This window comes from Clinocottus analis, unplaced genomic scaffold, assembly GCF_023055335.1.
Source record: "Clinocottus analis isolate CAN_PGR_092001 unplaced genomic scaffold, fCliAna1.0.p SCAF_5, whole genome shotgun sequence".
NCBI classification, from domain to species: domain Eukaryota; kingdom Metazoa; phylum Chordata; class Actinopteri; order Perciformes; family Cottidae; genus Clinocottus; species Clinocottus analis.
The window spans coordinates 8,843,662-8,869,524 of NW_027176207.1; the positions used below are offsets into that span (position 1 = coordinate 8,843,662).

The 25,863-nt window shown below is 39.8% G+C and overlaps 1 protein-coding gene across 1 annotated transcript; it reads right to left on the bottom strand.

The window, feature by feature from the left end:
• Window positions 1-298: 298 nt before the first annotated feature.
• On the bottom strand, window positions 299-22,438 carry LOC137802813 (sodium/potassium/calcium exchanger 3-like). The gene is made up of 17 exons (XM_068600954.1): window positions 21,988-22,438; window positions 15,873-15,983; window positions 8,967-9,043; window positions 8,768-8,842; window positions 8,574-8,658; window positions 8,127-8,230; window positions 7,972-8,046; window positions 7,847-7,872; window positions 6,245-6,298; window positions 5,988-6,130; window positions 5,736-5,902; window positions 5,406-5,652; window positions 5,064-5,230; window positions 4,200-4,314; window positions 3,977-4,089; window positions 3,746-3,811; window positions 299-3,384 (listed from the first exon to the last, which is right to left on the bottom strand). Exons 1-17 carry the CDS (start codon window positions 22,088-22,090, stop codon window positions 3,274-3,276), a joined length of 1,839 nt encoding a protein of 612 aa, XP_068457055.1. The 5' UTR covers window positions 22,091-22,438; the 3' UTR covers window positions 299-3,273.
• Window positions 22,439-25,863: the final 3,425 nt, after the last annotated feature.

The window sequence follows — 25,863 nt, forward strand, 5'->3', positions numbered from 1 at the left end:
AGCTATTTAGGAACAATGCTAACTGTGATTATTGACTGATTTTTAAAATATTGGACGGAATGATAATCTTTACACAATTTCTATTTTCATAGTAAAATATAGAAGTTATGTGATTTTTTTTGTGTGGATCTATACCAACACGAGTTGACCAGGAACCGGTAACAAGTGGCTATGAGGTCAGAGGTCAGTCAGACAAAACAACATTCTTTTTCTAATCGTTCAGCTTCAGGCCGCTCCATACATTCACTTTCACTGCGACCTACAGAAAACAGGTGAAAGATGTATTGTTATTGCACGTTATTTATTGGTCTCAAGGTACAACAGTCTTCTATGATCCAATACGACCTCTAAGCAACACAGCATTTCAACTCTAAACAGCCACTACCTCCTAACGTCACAGCAGAAGAAAGAACATTCTTTGAGTACTGGAGTTCAACTGTTTGCTTTGGTGCTGTTGTGTCTCTCAATAGCAATGACATGGGTATTGAGATTATTATTATTACATCCTAATACATAAGTTTACAGAAAAGACTACTGACAGCTGAGTGAAAGCACAAATTGGCACCACAAGCTGCTGTAAATCATCTCCTGGAAAAACACAATAGTTAAAGATGGTAGTGGAAGTGTAACAGGGATGAAGATGGTGAGAACGGCATTCTCTCACAAATGCAACACAATGCTAAATTAAGAGCAAGGAACATCATTTCAGCCTTTCTAAAAGAGCAAGTCCTCATATTTGAGAAGCTGCAAATTACAGTTTTTGCATGAACAAAGATTTATACAATTTACCAATGAACAGATTAGTTGTTGGTTTATTTTCTACTGATCAACTAAACAATTACACAACTAATAGTTTCAGCCTTTTCCTTTTTCCTGGACAAGCAGTAGGCATTGTAACAAGTTACCTGCAAGTGTCAAAGTGTAGTTTTTATGTTTGGGATACAGGCATTTATCGGATAATTATCACGTTTCTTTTGGCATTTTGACAGTACATGCATTGCACTAAAACCTCATTAAGAATCATCTAGTACAAAACCTCTTGGCATGACATTAAAACATGATGAAATGTGTTTAAAAGCAACTATACTTTTTAAACGGTAGCTGAAGATGACAATTTAGGAAGAAAAGGGATGAATACTTAGGATCATTTAAACTAAGTGGCATTTATTCTATTCTAGCCTTCTTTAAAACATTTCTGAAATAATTTAGTTATTTTTAATGCAATTTAAACCTGTAAACAGGAGCTTCCTTTCCGGTGTCTTCCCTAGCATGAATTAAGGTTGCCAATGAATCAATACTGAAATAAAAGATCTTAAGACAACTGCAATTGAATTCATAACAAGTGCTAGTATGATATAACAGTCTTAAAATTCCACTAAATAATTTGACAAAATATGCATTCATCCCATTACAATAATTCACAAGTAGGCTTACATTATGTATTTTCTTTTAAAAATATCAAAAACATCACAAAACTAGTCTCTGTTGGACATTCATTATTGTAAAACTATGTCAATTATTCAACATTTACAAACAGTAAAAAGTGTTGTCAGGTAGACAATTATGATACTACAACTACTACTACTAATAGTAATACAGCCATTTGGAAAAAAAATAAATAAAAATGGCCCAGTTCCCTTTGGTGGAACATTTAGTCGTGAATTCATCAAATTATCTTAATGTGTCCAAATTGTTGGGCTTTCCTAATTATCTTAGAAAAAGGACACAGGTGCAGCAGGTATATACAAATATAGAATATACAGCATTATTTGCCATACCGCATACAAACAAATACAGTATGTGTGAGTATGTAATGTGCCGCTTCATAGAGTAAAAATGTTCCACCAAAGTTAAATAATCTCATAAAATGTACAAGAAACAAACAAACATTGATTGTCGTACCTAAAAGTGACGTATTACAACTAACCTGCACTCATGTCATCAAAGATTGTGACACTCAGACATTATATATTAGATTTCATAGTAATAAGAACTCTAAAAATACTGTAATACTAAATTAATCTCTTTACGTACATTGAGCTGTACCAATACTTGCTTATAAGTAAGTTAGGCAAAATCGTCAAAATATTATCACAATAATGTGCATTTTCATATCCATGTTTAAATTCTAAAGGTCTACTGACACATACATGGTGTTCTTTATTGTAGGAGTAAAGTACCTCACCATCTGTTCAGAGGTTCTTTGCTGTAATTCAGTGCCGCCTGCTACATTTGAATGCATGTAAATATCTCCACACTTCATTGTACACATACATTCAAAACATTCAAGGGTGTTCAAATCTAAGGCCAATTTGAATCTGCTAAATATTGTTTTACCTTAAAAAAAAATAGGTCCAAGCATGACATGGCAGATTAAAGTACCATTTGTTAACGTCTGTGAAAAGTGCAGAGAAAAGGTGTTTAACCTTTGACCTCAAGCTGTCGAGATGGCTCTACATATTGAACACAACTCAGCGTATTGCTTCAATTATTGAGGAAACTTTGTTTGTTTCTGCAAATTAAGACAATATCCAGTTTTACCACAAGCAACTATGGATTTCAGCTTTTTGTTACACATCCTGGTTAATTCGTTCTGTACTGTAGTCCAGTAGGATTTGTATTGGGAAGTGTCTCGTTTCCCCAACTGTCAATCACAAGTGCAGCTTTATAAGTTCTCAAACTGTTTGATTACTGTTGCAGGAGACACACTACTGAACGCTCCTCACCAACAGAAACCAATGGGTCTATACTTCCTATAATAAATAACATTCGATTGCTGTGTTGTTGAAGAAATCAACTGATTAATAAGCCTATGATCATGAAAATAAAAAATATGAAAATACATTTAAAATGGTGAAGAGCTGCAGTGACAGCAGGACTCTTTTTCAAATCACTGTGTATCTAACATTTGAATGGATTAGCTTTAATGATAGTGATGACACGTTGGCGTCCCTTCCTGTTTCAGATTGTTATTCAAAAGGCCCACAAGCCTGCTACTTCCATCTGCCATGTCATTCAATATTTTGCTAAGTCACCAAATTTGATACTTTAAAAACGCAGCACTGCACAACAGGGAGAATAACATTGTGCGATTGATAAAAGACTTTAGTGTGTGTTGTGTAGTTGCACGTGTACAGTATTGCAAATAGAGGTGCACAGAAACTCTCACAAGGAACACAACACTGCTGTCACTCTTTTTTGGCTTCAGGAAAGAGGACGTATGGTAGATACTCATCATGTCGTCTGACAGGGTTGACTTTTGACCGTAAGGCCTCACATCTGCCCGAAGAAGATGGAGCAGAGCAGGAAGATGGCGTAGAGGAACAACAGACCCAGCCCCAGCCTGCGATCCAGCCTCCAGTGGTTCAGATGGACACACATCACCTGAAAGCAGAGAGGCAGTGGTTAGGAAGAGCCAAACACATTCACCAACACATTTTTGTTTTCTACAATGAGTATGTATGAGTCACCACATGATTTATTATCAGGCAGGTAGAGTTATTGTCAAAACATTCATTCTGTTTTGGAGAAATGTAAGAGTGGGCATGTAGTCATAAGGGTCAAATATTTAAGACAGGAAACTAAGAATGCATCCACAGCACCCAATTAGCCTGACTGGCTTTTAAAATACAGTCCCAATGTCAATATTTGAGGGAGGTGTGTGTGTGTGTGTGTGTGTTTATATATATATATATATATATATATATATATATATATATATATATATATATACACACAAACTCACCGTCAGAAACACGGACGCCAGCAGCAGGACGACAGAATAGACAAGTCCTTTATTATTTATGGTGACCTATGGAGGGAAAAATGCAAATGTCACAACTTTACGACTATTTAGCAGACGAGAGAACCCAAAGTTTTGGTTTTGATCGCCCTCTCAAACACATGCAGACACCAGTGAATCACAGACAGAAGGAAAAGGAGATTGGTATTGTAGGGAGATGAAGTGTATGCATACTGATGATCCGTGCTCCACCACAAGGGTACGCAAAGCCCAGGGGAAACCCAAACCCAGCAGGATGTCAAAGATATTGCTGCCTATGGAGTTAGACACCGCCATGTCCCCCATGCCTAAAAAGAGATGGGACAAGTGACAGAAACGCTGAGTTGAAGCACTTGCACCACAAAGAGAGAATAGTACTTGGAGATTCAGCATAACGAGGTTTGCGAGGCTTTTTTACCTTGTCGAGCTACAATCAGACTTGCCATGCAGTCTGGCACACTGGTCCCTGCTGCCAGGAAGGTTATACCCATGATGTAGTCTGGGATGTCGAGTGTGAAACTGATGATAGTGACCTGATGGAAAGATAAAGACACACCCAGGGTTAAGTATACAAAGAAGGAGCCTTTTAAAGTCTCTCCTGTGAAACCTTTCGACTGACCTGTTTTGTAATTGATATGCATACCAATGTATAGATATATATTATGTAAAGAGTTCAAAGTATGACGTTAACCATCACTGTATTGTTGAATTAGAGACCGACGGTAGAGCTGCCCTCAATAACACGAGCCGGCGACTCATCCTGCAGTGAGCGAAGGGCTCAACGCAGCACAATTCCTGTCGCACACTCAGAAGCTCCACCTCTCTGTTAGTGGCGGGCTGTAAGCCCTCGCGTAATGCAGCCTCTAGAGGCCTCCGCTCTGCCCTTTTGGCCCGGGCCCCTCATTGATTGCGCTCTGACATACAAAACAGCAGCGAGAGCTCTGGCTTGGCTTGTCTCTATGCCGGGACTTGAAAAGAAAGGACTTAGCCAGATAATTCCATGTTTTCGAGTGTGTATCAGTTTAATTTAAAACGGCATTACATTTTAAGGATTTCTTCATTCTACAGTACTGTTGTTTTTTTTATTGAATGAAAATTGTTCTAATAAATAGTTGATTTGTTGTTTTTTCACATACTTTTTTATCATCAGGGGTTAATAAAAAATGAAATATATCAATCTGAATCTCAAAATAACTAACAAATACCTGCACAGTTAACAAAGATCCTAATGGTAATTTGTGTGCAGATTTGGTCCAGTTAATTTTGAATGTCATGGTCTTACCATCCACACCATGAGGTAGGAGAAGATAGCGATCCACAGGGTGGAGGCCACAAAGGTCACCATGAACCAGCGGTGCCAGCGTGGCAGAATACAGTTAGGCACAGTGCAGTAAAGCAGGAGGCCCAGAGGCCACTTGATCAACCACTTCACCCGCGCACAGCAGCCACCTGTGAGGAGCAGGAAGTCAGTCAGGAGGGCCCACGATAGTCAACACAGCAAGAATTGCAAGGACCTCTGTCAACATCATTAGCTACAATATCAAAAACTAAATAACAAATAAAAAACTGGTGAAACCTCCTTGCACTTCATGGCGGTCAACAGTCAGTGCAGGATCTTCCTCACCTGGTATGCGCACAGGGCTAAAAATCCCATAGTCGTCCTCCTCTTCCTCTGTCTGGCCCACCTCGACTCCTGGCTTGTCTCCCAACTTGTCTCCTGGCTCTGCGACTCCCACACCAGGTTTCCTGTCCCCGTTCTCCAGACTGCAAGAGCCCGTCCTCTTCAGGCTGTTACTGGTAGATCCCCCTCGTGACCTCGGGCCGGCCTCGCCATCCCGCTGATTCTTTGAACTCTGGACCAGCCTCTGTCTCTATGAGAGCAGAACAGGAAGTTTGTTTTCGTTTTAGAGCTCAGAGGAAAGTGTGTTATGTGCGTTACCAGTGTGTCACTTACCTCACAGATGAGCATGCGTCCTGCCATGGAGAGCCTGGTGCGGGGAGAGAAGTGGGGGGTAATCATGATGCGCAGGCCAGCGTCAGAGAAGGACAGTTTGTGGGGGTTATGGATAAAGAGCTCATCCACCATGATGACTGGAGGAGACTCCTGACCATGGGCTTGGCCTGAGAAAGAGTAGTTGAAGAGATCAAACACATGACTAATAACTTTTTATAAATCTATGAGTGAAGATGAGAAGACTATGCAGACCTTTGTTGAGAAGCACCATGGAGGTATTGCAAGCAGAGGCATCCTCTCCCATCTTGTCGTCTCTGTGATTCTCTGATCCGAGGCAGCACGGCCCGGAGCTCATGAACTGCTGCGTCGCAAACGCCCGAAGCTGGGAGTTGAACCTACAACCAAACAAACCTTTTGTTTGCCTATATTCATATATATACTGTAACCATTATTTGTCCTTCAGACAAGTGTGGGGAGATGAAGACGGTTTAGACTTCAGGTAAACTTACTTCATGATTATAATGTAGATCCCGTACATAGTCATCAGGAGCAGCGACTCCCACCTGCACAGCAAGTCAGATATTTGTATTAGTCCGATGTTTGCACTGTAAGTAAACTTAAAAATCCCCAGATAATATAGTAAGGTAACCTTCAGTCTTTCATTAATAATGTTGTAAAGGCAAGGTTGTCTGTAATGTTTTAAAACCACACAAATTAAAATATAATTTAATATTTATGATCTAAATTATGGAGCATTTCTTGTATTTTTTTATAAAAGAAACAAATTAATTGTTAAAATAATAAAAACACTTTTTAAGTAATATCTAATCAAACCACAGTCATGATGAAGCAGATTATTTGAGTTTGTTTTAATGCTAAACGATTAAAAATCAGAACCTTTTTTTTCTGAACTATAACTTTGATCCTTGCTCATGTGGTCAACAACAAGAAATGTTGTAGAGAAATACTTCACAACACAACTGTGTAAAATACATCGACCTTTGTTGCCCAGCTGCAGCTGGTCCACTAAGCCTGGATAGACATAGATGGCCTCGGCTACACATGTGCACACTCATCAGATTGGGAGCATGCAGTGATTTGGCAAAATGAGCTGGGATACAAATCTTACAACGTATATCCAGAAGGACAGTGGTGAGGTGAAATACGCCAGGTTGGCTTGGAACAGTACGATTCAATAAACTGCCTGCCATATATCACTGATGAGCCATGCCAACAGCTCACATTAAAGCCATGAATAAATCTGCTCTTTCATTAAAACCTCTGACACATACACAGTAGAGGGACTTTTTTTTCTTCTTTTTATTAAAGGCCTCAGGTTGACTGATGAAAAACATTCAGTAGAGAGTGAAGTCTTCTAGCACAACTTCACCTGCCTCCAAATGGCACTCAAAAGGGAAAGGTCAAAACGTCAACATGTTTTCTAGGATAGATAAAGTCAGGATATAGAACAATATAGCTTCGACATGTGGCCTTCTTGAGGGTCAGAGTCAAATATTTAAGACAGGAAACTAAGAAGGCATCAACATCAGCCAATTAGCCTGTTAGGAAGGAAAAGCAACACAAAATAAATGCATCTAACAGCTAAGCTCCACATAACTGATCACAAGTGTGATGACAGTAACCTCCCACAATTCATTTTTGCAGATTTTTAAATTACTTGTTCCTCGTCTCCGCTGATTCTGAAATGGGCCGACTCAAAATACATATTCAGGTGTTTTCATCATTGTCGAGTACGAATCAGGAACCACATTGAGTTAACGTGTTCCACCATCGCTGATTGTTAAACTCGTTGACACCTGAATCATCCTGATTGTAATAACAGGCATTTTAAGGTTGTTGACACCAATCAGAGCGTCAGGGGGCCAAGATGAATTTGCAGATTTGTGTCGGCATTAAAACGGATACCTGCTGTTAAAAACAGCAGGTAGCTCCTTGGAAAACATTTTATATATATTTTTATATATATATATATATATATATATATATATATATATATATATATATATATATATATATATATATATATATATATATATATATATATATATATATACACACACACACACAGAACTCAAGGTATGTGGACTCACCAGACAACTGTGGCATCGTAGATAACCTAAAGAAGGGAAAAATTGATTCTTCAAATCATAAATGAGAATATTTACACACAATAACTGAATATTTTGACTCCAAAGCCCCAACCAGCTAATCTCACCATGATGAGAGCCAGTACAGAGAGGATGTAGTAGGAGGAATCTCTGAAGAGCGACCACCACGTCAAAACCACTGTCTGTGGAGGAAAGTTATAAACATCAGTGTTCCTTCACTCAGGATCAACTGTGTGCAAGATATTGGATATGTTTGTCTTACCTGGCCTGCAAAGATCCCACTCAGCCCGATGATGACCAGGATGTTGAAGACAGCCGAGCCGACTATCGTGCCGACTCCAACGTCTCCCTTGGTGATAAAAACACCTGCGGGTGGACAACATCGAGACGGGAGGAGAGGAAATTAAACCTGTGTATTTGGTATCTGGCTCTGTTTTGAGTTTAGGTTAGATAAAATCCTCTTAGTCAGTTTCATCTCCTGATTTTAATTTTGTATTTTGTATTATTATTCACGGAAACACGTCTAAAGAAAATACTAAATAAGAAAAATCACTTTAAAGTGTATTAATTAAACTCTGCTGACATCTCCTGGATGGTTTTGGCACTGCGAAGTTTTAATGCGTTTAAATGTTAAGAACAAGTAAATTTTGCCACGCTTTCTGAAAACTGCCACATCTGGTATTTGGTCGTGATTGGCTGAGCGACTCACCGATGAGAGAGGTAAAAAGCTCTGGAGCAGAGCTGCCTGCCGCCATAAATGTTGCCCCAGCCACATCTTCACTGAGCTGCAGGTTCTGAAACATATAAAAATGTAGAATTTTTTTTCGAAAGTTCAGAATACAATGCGAAAAAAAATAAACGAAGGAAATTATATCCAATGGCAAGTTGGTTCTATTTTCTCACCTCAGATATTTTCTCAAGGGAAGGAACAAAGTAGTCGTCACAGACGATCGCCAGAGCGTAGAACATGTAGATGGCCTGGACAGCACAGACAAGACAGTGGAGATGCACATGCATATCAATTCTTTTTATAAAATACATTAGTTATGCTGGTTTGTAAGACGTTGGCTTCTGCAGATTTTAGATTTTGTGTGACACTCACACAAAGTGCATGCAGACACACAGCCCCCTTCTTCCTCTGCTCCTTGGTAAAGATGTCCTCTGGAAACTCGTGGATGGCTGTGGAGGGATAGATATGATATATACATAGTTATTTTACCACCCACACACTTTTTTTCTACGCCGATTTCTTTTCCACTCAAAAAGCAAAAATGCTATTTTGAAAACTATTCAGCAAAAACTGTGATGTAATGATGATTTAACTCATAACTGTCTTTTGACCTTGAGGCTTGATTTGTACTTGACAGAGGAATACAAAATGTTCACCATAAATTGAGAATAAATGACATAACTTACTAATTGTGCTCTGCCTTATGGGATAGTTTCACCAAATGAAATGATTTAACCAACTTCCATCTGACTTTTGATGTACAATTACAAAACTAAATGTTCTATTATTATCACATTTAATTATATCCATTCATTCATTCATTTTTCAAATGAACGCAAATATATTATGAACAGAAGTCAAGATTTTAAATGCGTGTCATCTTCCTGTGTGTCTTCCTTTTAAAACCACGTTTCTTGCAGATGCGGTACAACCCTCGATAACATCTTGTACTGACGAGTGAGACAGGAAGTGAAACTGGCAGCTGTTTCCTGCCCTTTCTTGAGTTTAGAAGAGAAAAAAATGAAAACTGTTCATAGCTTCCTAGCCTATAGCTTCCCTCTATTCCCTTGACATTTCAAAAGAAAGCCTCGCGAGGGTGGTACAGCTCCAATTCACAACTCCAGCCGAGCCGGTTGAATCCAAACTACCGGGGAGCATGGAGCTATTAATAGCTCTTCTGCTCTGTGAGACAACAGTGGGTCGGCGAGCACACAATAAGCACAGTGCAGCCGTCACCATGCATGGAAACTGAACAGACCATGGATTAAGAGAGGGTCCCTTGTGATCGGGGATATGAGATTTGATCTTTGACACTCAAGTGTCAGAGAGTGAGAGGAGGCGGCCATATTGGCCCAAGGAGGGGACAGTAATTTAGCTATGTTCAGTGAGAAAATGTAAATGTTTGTGCAGTGATGTTTACACTCTGTGCCAGAGTGCAGCACCGCCTGCCTGCATGCTTGTTGTGTCATAAAATGCTTCTTGTGAATCATGTTCAAGGACCAGAGAAGAAGTGAGTTTTTATGAAGATTGGAAGTGTGTTTGTTTTCTTCTTTCTTAGAGGACAAAGCCTATTTTCTCTGTGCCAGCTGTTACTGCAGGGCAGGGCTCGTCTGCTAAACCATCGAGAGGCTTAGCATGGAAACTTTGTCATCTTATCGCACAACAGGAACGAGAGAAGCTGCACAGCATGTGTCTTCTCCAGCGGCCTGTCGGGCTGATCAGCTGCTGGACATCTGTGCTCTCTCTGTGGCTTTGTTTCCTTCACCTTCTTCCCGTCCAACAGCCCTGGAAGCCTTCCAGTCTCCTTTTTACCCCCGAAACATAAACTCTCAGGTTATTCTGTCGGTAGAAACCGAGGGCTGCAACATGCACCTCAGATGGATGCTTTGAGGAGTTGCTCTGGTGAAGGCAGTTGCTATGGCGACACTCTCCCTGGGGGCAGCCTTTCTTCTTTTTTTTTTGGATGGGTGGCAGTAGGAAGCCAAAGGCAATTGCCTGAACAGTGAGAAAGGGGGAGGTGAATATTTGTTTCCCATGGTTAGGGTTTATGAAAAATGGAAAAAAAGAGAAGTGACAGCCGCTCTTGCCTGTAATGTCTAAAAATATGCATTTTCCCTTACAAACCCTCAGGAGAGGTCTGCGTGAGTGCGGGAGGGGGCAGAATCAGCACAGAGATGCACAGCATGTCTCAGCTTACTAGTTTACTGGAGGCTGATGGACAGGAATGTTTCTTGCCGAAGCTCTGATGGCGTGATTTCACAACACCAAAAATTGAATCGCCCGGGTTCAAGATGATTGCACATCTGCAACTTCCCAAATCTGGGATTTAAGCCAGATGTGCCATCGGCTTGATGATGTCAGGAGTTTGGTAATCAAAAGGTCGAGCTGCATTGATGTGCTGTTATTCTGACAACACAAGAACCTCTGCACTCAGACCTTTGCACGTCACTTCTCTGTGCTTGGTTTCTTTCTGAAGCCAGAATCATAAAACGCTCCCACAGCTCTTTCACCTCTGATCCAGTTCTGTCCGTCACAGCACAGCTCGCATATCTTTGATTCATTCCATCACAAGCTGCAGTGCTCCGAAAACTGATCATCCTCAAGCATAATGAGTTCCATGCATTTCTTTAACCTTCGCACATTTATTGCACAAACTGCTGCTATAAAACGAGCTTTAATAAACCGGTTCAATCCCTGATCAAAGCTGTCAATCAATAAAAAGGCGTTTCATTTATAATTTAGTCTATTTGTAAGTGTGTACAGTTAAGTTCAAACTCCATTCATCAAAAACAGATCACTTAATTTCACACAATATTGAGGTTGTGTGATGATTTTTTCACACTTCAGCAGAAGAAACACTTTCATAGTCAGCGTCAAGGTTACTTGGGAAGTGACAAACTGTCATTAATAAGAGGCTGTGTTAGGAGACTAAACTCAAGGATAACGTTTTGGAAAATACTGTTTTTCTAAATTAGTTAGTTTGAGGTGCTGAAGGTTGGACTATGGGTGCCCCTGAGGATTAAAGCCACGCCAAAACTAATTCGACGATGTACAGAACAATGGGCAAGTGGTCCACTCTTGAAAGATGGAGCTCTGAATTAGAAAGATAACAGGAGGTTCATCCACAATAAATTGTTAGACTTTACCTTCACAAAAATGAATGAAATACAATTTCTCCCACTGGAAAGAAACGTCATGATATATACAGTACTATCAACTGTGTGCACATATACTAATGGTGAGTTACGTATGTATTGAGGTTAAATTATATTTACATGAAATGCTGCCCAACAGTTAACAAAGCAGGCCAAGACAGCACTGGATGTTTTCTTCTTTTTGTAGTCAAGATCAATGAATGAATTTTTGTGCAGTCATTCTGTTGAGATAGAAGACGTAATGATAGCTTTACTTATTGTATACTTATTAACATGTACATATTATGCTGACTATAAAGCAACACAGACAGTGAAGAATAACAAAAACAAGTCTGTTATGGAAGAAAAAAAGGACATTGAACAACTATTTTAAATATTAACTTCACAGCATTATAAAAGCCAGGAGGCACATGTTAAAACGAGACACTGTTTGTCAAGAAGCAACGTGTAAATGTACCGCTAATGCATCTGCTATTAAACTAACAAACTGAGTGTCTGACTCTGCTATATAAAAGGTTTATTAGCTTTTAGTTGAATCCACCACAGCATTTATAGCAATAATAAAACCCTGTTGCCCATTTCAAACTTAAGCAAGGCATTACTCATACTAGCTTAGTTTGGTGTCCTTTTGAATTTGTCTCAAGTCTTAGTAGCAAAAAAAAAAAAAAAAAAGTTATAAAAAAGTGAAAATCTCTTCATGATGCATATATGTTATAGTTGCTCGGTGCTTCACAGAGTACAGATTCTTTCTTATGTGTGTATTTTATACGAGTGCAGATCAACAGAGCCTGTGCAGCAGATTATTTCTCCACGTATAAAAAGGTCAAGAGCAAATTCTTTAGAAGACCAGAAGTAAAATCTCCACTCAGGGAAAGCAGTGCTGATGTGAGGAGCAGCCAGCTGCTTCAGTGAAGCTGAATGAAGAGGCGGTGGGCGGCGCAGTGTGATGTTATCGATCTGGGGGTCTGCAGGGCGGCCTGGAGTCAAGCTACGGCATCGACGCACCATGCATCAACCAAACCGATGTTATGGAACACTCGCACTCTCTCACACACGCACACACACACACACACACACACACACAGACACACACACGCCTCTGCAACAAGACTGCATTTTTTATGAGGAATCAAAAAATAAACATTTCATCCAGGTGTTTAATGTAAATTAAATTATGCATTTGTTCTTTGATTTGCTTTCCTTTGAGGCAGTTTAAATGAGACCGTGATGAAACGACAGCGGGGCTTCAAACCGCACCAACTACCTCGCCTATCAATACAAACACGAAACACCGTGTTACACTGGGTGGCGGGAGGTGATCACACATCATCCATCCATCAAATTGTTGGGTGAGGAGATGACACGTGAAGTCAGAGGAAGCGGCTAAATATCTTCTCTTTAGTGACCATCAAGACTTTTATGAGGAGTTTTGTGACGAGCCTTTCACTCTGCCTTATTGTGGACAGAGAGTGAAAAAGAGAGAACAGAGTCTGATGTAAACTTTCCAATAGTGAATAGACATTTGCTTTGTGTGGAATCCATAAGCTGACTGCCCTGATAAAAAGGCAGAGACCATTTGAAGACAATTTCTGTAATATGATCTGCCAGCTTCTCTTCTCTTTCCCAAAAACCCCTAAAACACGGCTGTGGAAAAATGCTATTCTCAGCCGACTGCCGCTTGCCAAAATAAACACAACAACAAGCCTCGACGACACACACACACACACACACACACACACACACACACAGCATGAGCCATTTACCTAATTTACATAATTTATATTCACTCCCAACCCCTCTCCTCACGGTCTATTTTTAGTCCTTTGGACTTTTAATGCTTGAAAGACAGAATTGTCCGGGTTTCAACATTTAGCATAATGTTGCCTAGCAACAACGGTCTCCGACGCCCGTCAGCTGAAGGCGGGTCACATCGTCTCCATCTCGTTAAGCAGCGGAGGGATGAAAAGAGAGAAAGACAGCCTGAGGCTGGACGTTACTGTGCAATCCCTAAGATAATATCCCCCCCGAGGTCCAGGGCAGGCTTTTTAATCACACTACAGATTATGCAATCACTGTCAGGCGGCCTGCTGAGGAAGTGGGCGGCAACCTGAGCCTGGAGCCGCGCTCGCTGGTGTGTCTGAGACTACCTGTGCAGCCCTTTGTTCACCCGCTTGTCTCCAGTGTATTACTACAGCGAAGCATCCACCTGCGGTACGCCTGTGTCTTTGGAAGAGATAATGAAGGAGGTCCGTTTGCAGCCAGGAACTCAATAAAAGGTTAAGTGTGTTATTGGGAAGCAAAACACAAATAGCTGAATAGGACAAATGGAGCACTGGTACAGGGAGACACCGAGTCTCATTTTCTGTCTCAAGGGTGGGAAGAAGAAAAAAAATAAATCACCTGAATTTATTACAAGGGCCAGACAAATTGTCACAGAGTCCGTGTTCGTGCACCACTCAAACGTCAGCTCTTGAAATACACAACCAATGAAAAACTTGCGAGGCCACTGAGCCGTGGAATATTTTTACCATCATGATACAAGAGAAAAAAAGATGAAGGCATAGAGATTCATGGTTTGGTGATAAAATGCAGAAAGTCAAGTCTACAATTCTAAAATATACAAACAATTGTTTGTACTATTTAGTAAAGCGATTTCTAAGTCAAACCTTTCATACGGAAGAATAGCCAGTGCAGGATGTACATTATGCAAATATTTTACAAAGAAATTTGGATGCCCTGACATGACGATCTTTCCCCAACTGCTGTGGCAAACAGAATATTTTAAAAGTGCATGAAATCTCGAGGATTTATTCCTCACACAGTCGTCTTATGTTTCACATATAGATTTTTAAAAAGGTAAACGTCATTAATTGTGTGCAGGTTTGTTTCAGGTTGCACACCCTCTAAGGCAGAGTATATTTAAGGTTGTTTTCAGGGGTTGGCTCTGAACAGGTAATTTACATGGTATGTTAATAGCAAACCTGGATTTGCATATACGTCAGAGAATACAATGAAAGTGCAGTCGGCTTACAATACAACATTGTGACTGACAGCCTAAAATTAGCTCCACCAAAGAGTAAAATTCAAATGATGTGAAGATACAGAATTGTCAGTAAGGTTAAAAATATTTCATTGTGCAGCTGTTTGTTTTTTATTTTATCCCGGCAATTCTCCTCACACAACAATAAAGAGATTTCCTCTCCGATCTAAATTTTTAATAATAACAATGTCAGCTTTGATGAATGCGGCTCATGTCAGCCAGCGAGCAAATCAGCCTGGGAACCACAGAAGCAGAAGTCTCATTATGGCCGCTGATTGGCTGCCTGTCTCAGCGATAATAAGGAGCCGTCTGAAATTGTGCAAACTCTTCAGAGAGCAATGGAAGGCAACCTGGCGCCTGCTGAAGACAGACTACCTTCCAAAATCTAATCTGACTTTCACTCTTGCAGCCTCCTCTCCGTCTGTCAGCTCAACATCGACTACACACTCCTGACAACTGACACAATGCCGCGTGACCTTTCAGTTCACCTGCAGGGGAGAGGCAGAAGTCTCTGGTATAAGCCGGCTTTCTTGTTTACCTACTACATACCCCACACACACATGCACACGTTAACGTCGCTAAACCTCTTTGGAGTCCCGAGATTTTCAAAACACGACGAGTCCAAATTCAGTCCTTAAGCAGCGTGAACCATGCAGCCATCATGGTCTTGTCTGCAATTCCAAAATACTGTAAACACTCTTGCCACATTTGGGCATGGGTACTATGATAATATTATGTATTGTATCAGTATTTATATTATGTATTTAAGGTGTTTCTATTATTTTAATAATTATTTTTCAACAATTGTTATATTTATAGTGTGTAATGCAATAATGCAGTTTAACAGCACCACAAACTACAACCAGCAGAATCAGAAATCGATCATCAGAAAAAAAACAGACATTCCTGTCTGGTTTTCAGAGTTTTCTTAATGTTGAGAAAATGTGAATTATCACAATACCGGTATATACATTTCTTCCCACACTGTGAGAGAGGATGTTACAACCAATCGTCCACCTACACTGAATGAGAAGCGTTACAGACGTATTGCAGATTTATTCAGGTAAAAAAAGCATGACTCACCTGCTCGAGGCTGATCCTCGCTCTGGTTGTCGGACTTCTCCTGCAACAGCCGACGAGTCCATTGCAGCTGCCCACCATTCACGCCTGGCCGAAACCCAGAAGACTCCGTCTCTGTTACAAAACAGCGGCGTCGTTTTAGTGCGAAAACAACCTCACTACCCCTCTGTGCTGTGATGTCAGGATAGACTGGTTTTCATTATTAGCTATTCTTCAGTTTGCTTAATTGTATCGTCAGTAAAATGTAGAGCTGAAACCATCGGTTGATAAGAAAAATGATCTGCAATTATTTTGGTATTCATTTTTCAAGCGCAAAATATAGGAATTTCTCAGACAAAACAAGACATCAAATTTGGATTTAGTAAACTGATGGTCAATTTTCACTATTTCACAAAAGATTAATCGATTCAATAAGTTATAGTACTAATAAAACATAAAAACATTAAAAAATATCATCCAATTTCAAGAGTCCAGGGTTGCGTTTACTTTTGTCCGATCAAAAGTATAAACTCCCAAAAGCAGCAAATCCTCAAGTGAGAAAATTAAAGTTTCATTATTGTTTTTTGCTTTGGTAACTGGTTAAAAAACTATAATTGTCCATCAAAATACTTTTTTGTTGAACTAATCAAAGAATTAGTTTGTGATTGCAAACGGCCAGTAGCCGTTTGCAATCACAGAACTCAACTATTTTGTCAAAGGACCTCTGACTGAAGTATTATAAACAAAGTATCCATGTCTCAGTAATTGTCTCCAGAGTTCTATTCTTGTCAAACGACAACTAAACAGACTGTGGTTTCATGTTTCTGGCTCTCGTAGATAGCAGCACGTTCAGTAATTCATTCCCTGCTGCTGTCAGCTGTCCCAAGCCATCAGCACTGAAATCTTTATGGCGTGTATTTCAGCACTGCATTTCATAGATAGCTATTCTCTGTGTGGCTTTCAGTTTTTACTACGCCGACAGGCGAGGAACTCCCCACAGATATATCCGTCTCATCTCTCCTACGGGAAAACGAGGAGAGATTTCCTCCACCACCCACAGAGACCTTTCCACTACTGCAGAGAAGATAGTGAGTCGGTTATTATTACGCTGTGTACTACAAACTGTCCTTTTATTTCGAAGGCAGCATGGGGTCTGTGTCTGAAGTATTTTTGTGATTGCCTGGCGTTGTAGAGTCCCTTTGTACCTTACAGCTCAATGAGGCCGTTTCACGAGGGCAGTGGTCATGGCTGAGAGCAGGCGTGAAGGCTTTCATGTTGAGGCATCAAGAGGAGCTCCACTCGTATGAAATTCAAATGGGTTTCTGCCGCAGATGGCTCTGCACCATTTTCCCACCTTAACTGAGAGAAATCTCTCACACCTAAACCACATCGTCTCATTAGAAAACGGAGAGCTGGAAATAGGATGGATACAAACTGGATGCCGATTCTAGTATTATTATTTTTTCTTTACAGATTCTGATTCTATTAACTTATGACAATCTTATCAAACATGTAAATTACAAACACAGACAACTGCTCAAATGGTCAGTTGATTAGGTAAATGATAGAAAATCTGATTAATTTTATAATAATGACACATTCTCTGGTTACAGCTTCTCACGTGAAGTTTTGCAGGGTTTTTACCGTTTCATTGTAATTGAAAGTTTTGGATTGTTAACGAACAAAAAACCTTATTGAAGTTATGAATCACATTTGGCTCTGGTCTAAAGTCTATGAAATGACCAATAGATAGGACCTGTGTATGACATTCAGAGTATTAATATGGCGGCAAAGAACTCTTTGCTATGTACTAGTGATGTTTTTACCTGAGCAAATACTTATGGTGCACTTCCTCTTTGTGTGTTGTAATCGTAGCTTCTCTGCTTGGTTTTGTTTTTGTGCATGTGAGCGAGCTCACAGCCATGGCTCTGCACTCATATGGCGGTTGCAAATGACAACGCTGCCACAGCATCGACAACGTTGTTGCTGAAGTACAGTACCTACGCTCTGGTGTCTCTTCAGGTAAACCCAGCTCTAACAGTACTCTGCCTTAACTTGTACCTTTAGCGCCGTTAGCATCAGAGAAGCTCATGAGTCATGTTAAGAGCTGTTAAGAAATGCTCCCAATCTTGTGTCTTGCACTTTTTAAAAGTACTTTCAAGTATTTAGTCTTCATGCTTGCATTCGTAAATTCAATCTAAATGTGATAAGCGTCTCCCAGATGATTGTCATTCTGAAAGTTTGACTCTATTGCTTCCTTATTAAGCCTTTTTTTTATCTCTGGAGTTCTGGTGTTGCTAACGCTAGACAGTGTTTAGCGGAGGTGGTGAGCATCCCAGTTCTTGGCTTCTCTCATCTTGATCAACAACGATATTTGTAGATGACAGTCTAAACACCTACTAAGGTTTGATTTCATAAAAGTGCATAGAGACACCCTACCTCTGCCATTTTTTTTAAAAATGGACATAAAGAGCACAACCTCACAGCGCGTCTTCACTCTGACCCTTGCATTAAAGTTGCTTAACATCTTGGTGATCCATGGTGTTTAAGCCAACTTTACTGTAACTGTGATTGTTCTTCCAGATAAGACTGTCTGCTCAAGGTCTGAAATGTAAATATATCCTGGAAAGAGGTTACAGAAATGTGGAGAAATATCTTAATCCTGGTGTCACATGCCTGAACATAAACATGTTGATTGAGTGCAGCATAGTACATGTAAATACAATCATTCATAATTCCTCTCTCTACACAACTATGCAGACTGTGGGGAACCTCCAAGACAAATGCTTACATTGGGACATTCATTCATGATTTTGTTTTGTCTTAGGCATGAATAATTCAAAATGCAGGAGTTATTGCAACGCATGATGAACACATCAAATGGTGTCTTTGCTGTAAATCACTGTACAGCACCCATTCAATATTTACGAGGCCTAGAAGACTCATTTAAAGCATGAATGTCTGAAGACACACACCATCATCTGCTCCCTTCAGGGAGGACAAACCAGTGTTGCCTCCTTTAGCAGAAACAAGACATTTGATCCCGTCAATAACACATCGACTGGAAAGACCGGCTTCCTGAGGTCTTACCCCAAACACTGCCTCCACAGGACAGGTCCGCAGTCTGTTAGTAAATGTCTCGGACCATAAAATCCTCAATAGTGGCAATGCAGATACGCATTTGCTGCCTCTGAAACTGGAGTCTATGGATATTACTTTATCAAAAATAATATTTGAATTTTAGTCCAACACTGTGTTCCATTTCCACGTAGATAACACTGCAGTCCTCCAGTCAGACATTCAGATGGAATATTTATTAAGTGTCATGTTTCAGTCAGAGAGCGGATGAAAATTTGATTTGGTCTTAAATGGGAGCTAAACCACGGTTCTATAAATATCTGACCGTATGTAGGATCTACTTCCTACTTTGTAAGGTTCTCAATTAATTTGTGACAATTTCCGTTTTGGAAACAGCTAATATGGCTTGATTTTACTTTACCAATACTAGTACAATTGCGTAAATAGAGATCCAATAATAATTCATTTCTTCTCTAAACAATACAACTTTCATGTAACCAATTTCCTAAATTATTCTGGTGCCATTTGAATTTGGTGTTTGTTGAAAAACAGAGGGTGTTATCTTACTGGGTGGATGCCCATTTGAGAAGTGCCAAAGTCAGAAATATTCTAATTCCACAATAAGTGACTATGATAAACAGGTTGTATTACAAATACATCACATGAGAACAAGCATGTGAATCCTATAGAAGTATCCCTTAACTCTTTCTTTGTTTTCCATTTTAAGTTCAGTCTCGACTCTTCAACCTTTGTCTCCCGTCGTGACAGAGAGCAGCTAAAGAGAGAGCGATTATTAAACTGCATCATCAGGAAGAAAAAAAACACGACTCTAGAAGATGCTATTCTAAATGTTGCTTTGTTGGATGCGTACATTAGCAACAGTTTATATACACGACAGCTATTTCAACTTTAAAAGATAATGTTAGTATATTTTAGCAGCCCCCAAGTGACCCAAAACCATTATTTATTGCAGGTTCAATATCTGCTCAACTGTTGAAAAGAGAGTCATTTTTGCCATAGTGGAAAAGTTTTGTGTGAGCAACGCAACTATGAAACCTTTTCAATCAACACTAAACTTAAGTCTGTTCAGTGTTTTCAGACATAACATGGGACACACAGGGGATCATTATGTGTCAGCTGTTAGACGCACTGCTGCTGTGATTTATAAATGTTTGGAAAGGAATCCACCACTTGCTTGTGCAGACGAGGGACAACTCTCTTTTTATGTTGTCTAGTGACGCTTGAAATGTGAAGTTGCGAATCAATTCCCTGCGTTTGCAAACATGGATAGTCGTTGGTCGTCTTCGACAAAGAAATTTGTTGAATTCATTAATTGCTTCAAGTGATATTTGCTGCTGCTGCATAATTGTTTTTCCAGGACACCGTTCCCTTCCCAATGGCCTCATAATACGTACATTTTTCACTAAAAGGTGGTAGCTTATTGTAAATTATTTTTCGGATTACAAATCCAATATTTCGGGTCACAATTAGACCGATATTGATACAGACTGTTGGACTAGCACGTCCATAAATGGTTCGACTAGCAGTGGTATTTAGGATGCTACAGTATGTGCGATATTTTCCATGCAATGCATTGCAAGAGTGTGGCCATTACAAACAGCAGACCACAGGTCTTGCCCCTTGCTTTTATACGGTTTGAGTTGAGCGGCCTTGATCTCAGTTCAAAAAAACTCTTCTGGTTGTTGGCACACTCATAATTTAAAGGTGAAGTATAAATATTAATGACACGGCTCATTCACCAGGACACTGGCTGCAACACTAGGGTGGAACCTAAATGTAAATCAAACACTCCTGTTTTCACCGCTGAAACAAAGTTCACTCATTCATAACGTTATAATGCACACAGGATTAAAAAGAATGACGCTGTTAGTGCTGAAGCTGCTGATGAGTGAGAAAGTGTGTGAGAGAGAGAGAGAGGGAGAGAGAGAGACAGAGTGTGACAACATCAGCAAAGGTGATGAGAGGATAATGAGCTAGGGGGGAGATTGCCTTTCGGTGCACTGCTGCAAAACGAGACATTGTAAAATCTAACAAAGAACCTCGCTTTAGCCATTTACGGATACCGATGTTATAGAAGTTGATTTTAACATTTCAAATGACAGGAACTGTAAACAATGCAAGACAAATACAATAAATGTACTAATAAATTATCTACAGTTAACAACAATTTATTTGGGCAAATGAAAAACACATTCTTAGCGACAACCTGGGACACGGCAGAAATTAAAAAAGGGCAGGCAGTCTATGAAGAGATGCATCGTATTTTGCTGAGATTAGGATTTAATAACCAGAGTCAATCTGCAATAACCCATAACTGAACTGATCCCCAGTGATTGGATTTAAACATGCCACAATCTCTGTTTGCTTTATGTAATCAACAAACTGTCACCTTCCTGCATTGTTAAGGGGAGTAGATCACGGCCAGAGGGACAGAGACGGTGAGCAGAACATGTTGGAAACTACTAAACTGGGATTTAAATATTTAGAACAGTAATTCAGCTGTCTGACACGTTACTTAAACAATATGTGGCCTTAAAAATGGCACAATGCTGGACAGTGATCATTCTTCAGGCAATCAAATGTAAGAATAATGTCTATTTTAACTCTGCTAGTTTTTGATGGAGAAAGCAGCACATGTTTATAATTACATTTCTAAGAGTAATTTCTTTATTGAGAAAATAATAGTTATATAGATCTGTTTTGTAATAAATTGGATTAAAATGTCTTTTACTATTTCCTTCTGATTAGTCCCTTATGTTTTTATCTGAAATGTGGGCTCTTTATAGCTGTATTCCAAACACAGTTATAAATGCATCTATAAATGCATCTCAAATGTCTATAAATGTCTATAAATGCATCTCAAATCAACTGTGATCTATACTTATTCGTACGTGGGGGATGTTTTGTGGATTATGTTTTCCTTAATATTGATGCAATACCAATTGTCCAATGTGAATCAAAGAATGTGCATAGGACAATCATGATTGTGCACGCCAGCAGGCGCGTGCAGTGCGTGTGCGTGTCTATATTAAGGTCTCACCTGGTGCCTGGATGACCTGTGCGAGCCAAATGACAGCGACCAGCCCGACTCCACAGCAGCAGAACCGCTGGAAGGGCCGCCGGTGCCTCGCTGCTGCTCTCATACTTCAGACGGCCGCATTTCCACCAAAAACATCTGCTGCTCTCTTCCTGACACTTGTTTCACACTTTCCCTACAAACAAACAGCTCCGGCAGCAGCAAATGCCAAGTCTGCCAAGTTGTGTCAAAAAAAACAAAAAACAAAAATGTCCTTAATCACAAGCCAGGTTTCCCCCTCCAGACTAGAGCGGACGCTGTGCTGGCTCACTCCGCCAAACCTCCAGCTCGAGCATAGCGAGGACACGCGTGGAAAAAGCTTTCTCCGCTCATGTGAACGGGCTGAAAGGTCGACAGCAGATCCCACAGTGAGGCGCAGCAACAGGAGGCGACATGCTCTGAGCTCCGTGTGCCTTCACTCTCTCTCTCCTTTCTCTCTCCCTCTTTCTCTCTCTCTCTTGGCTCACAGTGTATTTCCCACATGTGGCCACCAGGCGGCGACACACTCAGGACTCTTTTTCTGTTAAAAAAAAATGGACAGAAATAACCCCTTTGAGTTTATGGACCTCTGGTGAGACGCAAACTCCCACGTATTAAAACTCACGCACACTCACTGTAAGTAGCTTTTAACAGTGGGCCGAGCACTGGCCCAACGGTGCACGACATGTTTCACCTGAGAAACGCTTAATTGGATTAACACACCTGGTCCTGCTAATTAGGTATGCCTGGAGCAAGGAAAGGTGGCCTGGGACTAATTCATTGGAATCAAAAGCAGAACATTATTTTTAAAATATATCTTGTCAACAAAAGAAAGTTGGACTCACCAGAACCATGTCGAGTGTCTTTCACTTGTAAAACATTTGGAAAGAAGTAAAAAAAAACAACTAAAAAAAAACAGTTGTCTTCTTCTCTGTCTTTGTGGAGGCAGTAATCCGCGTTTTGCGTTATACCGCCACCAACTGTCGATCAGCGGAACACCACGCTGAGCGTTTAGTCTGATTCACTCAAAAGATTCAGTCAAACTATAGCAGTGGCCCGAGGCTTTCTATATACTCTGATAAAAGGTGGTATTTAAGTACATATATATATATATATATATATATATATATATATATATATATATATATATATATATATATATATATATATATATATGTGTGTGTATATATATATATATATATATATATATATATATATATATATATATATATATATATATATATATATATATATGTGTGTGTGTGTGTGTGTGCGTGTGTGTGTATATATGTGTGTATGTATGTATCTTCTTTCTTCATCTCCAGCTCTTGAATTATTACTAAATAAGAAAGCTAAAAGTAAGGGGATTGCCTCGGTGGCTGTTTTGGGAAACAGGCTACTTGTCACATCGAGACCTTCCAGAAACCGGGTGAAGATTAAGAAACACTGCTGCAGCGCTGTCTGCTAATAATCCACTCAGCCAGATTCCCAGAAAATGGAAAAAAAAAAAAAGTACACAAACCTTTTTGTGTAAAAGAGCATGTAGGAAAGAAGTATGATAGAAGTAGTCTGGTTCATGTCTCCTTTTAAAATATACATTCGTTAAAAAGACCTTAAATTCAGTAAAATGACATAAAAAAGTGAAAGTAGCCCCATTCAACGCCAGTAAGTCTACAGTGTCCTGGTGTTTTTCCATTCTTTAATGTTTAACTGATTTATGACCAGAGGACAGGACGTTTATCATTGACTTACACACATGGTGTGTTATATGAGGTGTATCACTTATTAACAGGTTGCATGCTTTACTTAACTTGGTTTTCTTTACAGAAATGCATCAAACATAAACATTACTGTGTTGCATTGGAGTGCAACAATTTCAAGGACAGAATGTGAAGAAGTTTAGTTGTTTATGTTGCAGTTCAGTTTATTAAATGTTTTGAATAGCTAATTTAATTCGATGTTAGTCTGGAGACTAAACTATTTGGATGTATCTGTAAACACCTCTTAGATCAAATATTTATCAGTTGTTTCTATCTATAGATGCGTAGTATTGATAAAAGCTCTCAAAAATGTTTAGTAAATTTAAAGCAGTGATTCTTCAGGCAGACGCATATTAGTAGTCTCGTATGGAACAACATTGGCCTGGCCATTTATAATATGATATACACCCTTTGAACCAGGAGGCTAAACACACACACACACACACACACACACACACACACACACACACACACACACACACACACACACACACCAACACATGGCCTCTGTATTTACAGAACACGGATGAGTCAAACTGGTGTTAAGCCGTTGAGTGTGTGTGTGACACACGGCTCCCAGTGAAGACTCCGTCCTGCGCTCCAACCCCAAATAAAGACATAGGCCGGTGCATTGTTGTCGTCAGCTCTCCTCCTGCTGTCAGTGCAAGGAAGATGAAGCGCTTTTCTGCGGCTGTTGTTTAGGAAAGCCTTCCAGAGGACCGAGTCCTGGCGAATGTTTGTATGATGTTGTCGTGCTGTATTATGATCATGGAGCGAGCTATGGAAAGTGTTTTTGTCTTACCTCATGCTGTATTCAGTCAGGGAGATGGGAATGTGCATACAACCAGGATGTTCAATCTGGTTTAAAACTATATACTCTAAATCTCTGCATGCAGGATGGTTTATTATTAGATCTCAATCAAAACTGCAGTATTTAAATGAGCATATCGATTGTATTACAGTTGAGAGTTGGTAGAAGCTGGTGCATATGGTGTGAATACTGTGTGATCATTTCAAAACGTGAAACAGATTAAAGAGAAGAGGCCCTATTGTTTATACACTGTCAGTATTTTTTTGTTTCCTGTCGGATGTTAAACAGAGAACATCTCGACAAACAAAGCTGTGCTACTTACCAGCTATTCTGGTGAAATTTTGAAGGGTTCGGGACAGAGCTCGGCAACACACTATGCGTGCTCGGTAACAGGAAGTAAAACTGTCTGTATCTCAGATCTGTTGAAGGTTGTGATGATGTTCAGTTCTATACGGCTGAACCCATTTACATCAACACACGTACTGTATATACAGTGCACCACTTGAGAATCTTGAGAGACTGTTTAACCTCAAAGACAATACAATTACATTTAAATCAAAAGGTTGAGATTAAATTGTTTTTCTCAACCGTGATTAATCTCAATTGACTGGATGTCTTGTTAAAATGTCTTCAATGGCAGATAGATATTGCCTAATGAGTTAAGCTACAGACAATTATGATTGTGTCCCGTGCTACAAACACAAAAATCAGATTTGGAACATGAAGCAGTTTGTAAAGAGATGAGTGTTTTTTAATCCTTCTTCTCTGAGCTGCTGGGTTTCATTTCAACTGCGGGATTGATTTACACCTGGAACATTACTGCAAATACCCAGCTGGTATGACTGAAACCCTGCAGGTAGAGAGCCACGATGTGGAATAAATGCAGAGTGCTGTATTAGGCTAAGATGTGCCAGGACAATTTTTTTTTCCTCTAAATTCCTATTATAGCAGCAATTTGATTGCTATTTGATAATAATGCTGGATTATTGTTTTGGAGATGTAATATTCAGTGGAAATGCAGATCTAAAATAAAAAACTAATTATGTAGTACCTCAAGCATAAAGCCCAGTTAGACTGGATATATTTATATACTACTGAAAATGACAGCAGAAGCCTCATGTTTTAGGACGTCAGGAGCCTGCTGCCCTCGTGGAATTTTATACATATTTCTTGTGCTTTGATCCCTCTTCGTTGACTGACTTTTACATTCTTTTCTCTTTGGTCATGACCTCTGTCGGACAAATCATGTTGTTGCTGTCAGACCCTGAAGCGGTTTCTTCCTGTGCTGCT

Bases quoted from the DNA above. Each gene is read 5' to 3' on its own strand.
- LOC137802813 (XM_068600954.1), bottom strand. From the start codon at position 22,090: ATGAGAGCAGCAGCGAGGCACCGGCGGCCCTTCCAGCGGTTCTGCTGC. The intron at 6,131-6,244 runs GTAAGTTTACCT...GTTTGGTTGTAG, and splicing joins ATCTACATTATAATCATGAA to GTTCAACTCCCAGCTTCGGG. The intron at 3,812-3,976 runs GTATGCATACAC...TTCCCTCCATAG, and splicing joins TGGTGGAGCACGGATCATCA to GTCACCATAAATAATAAAGG.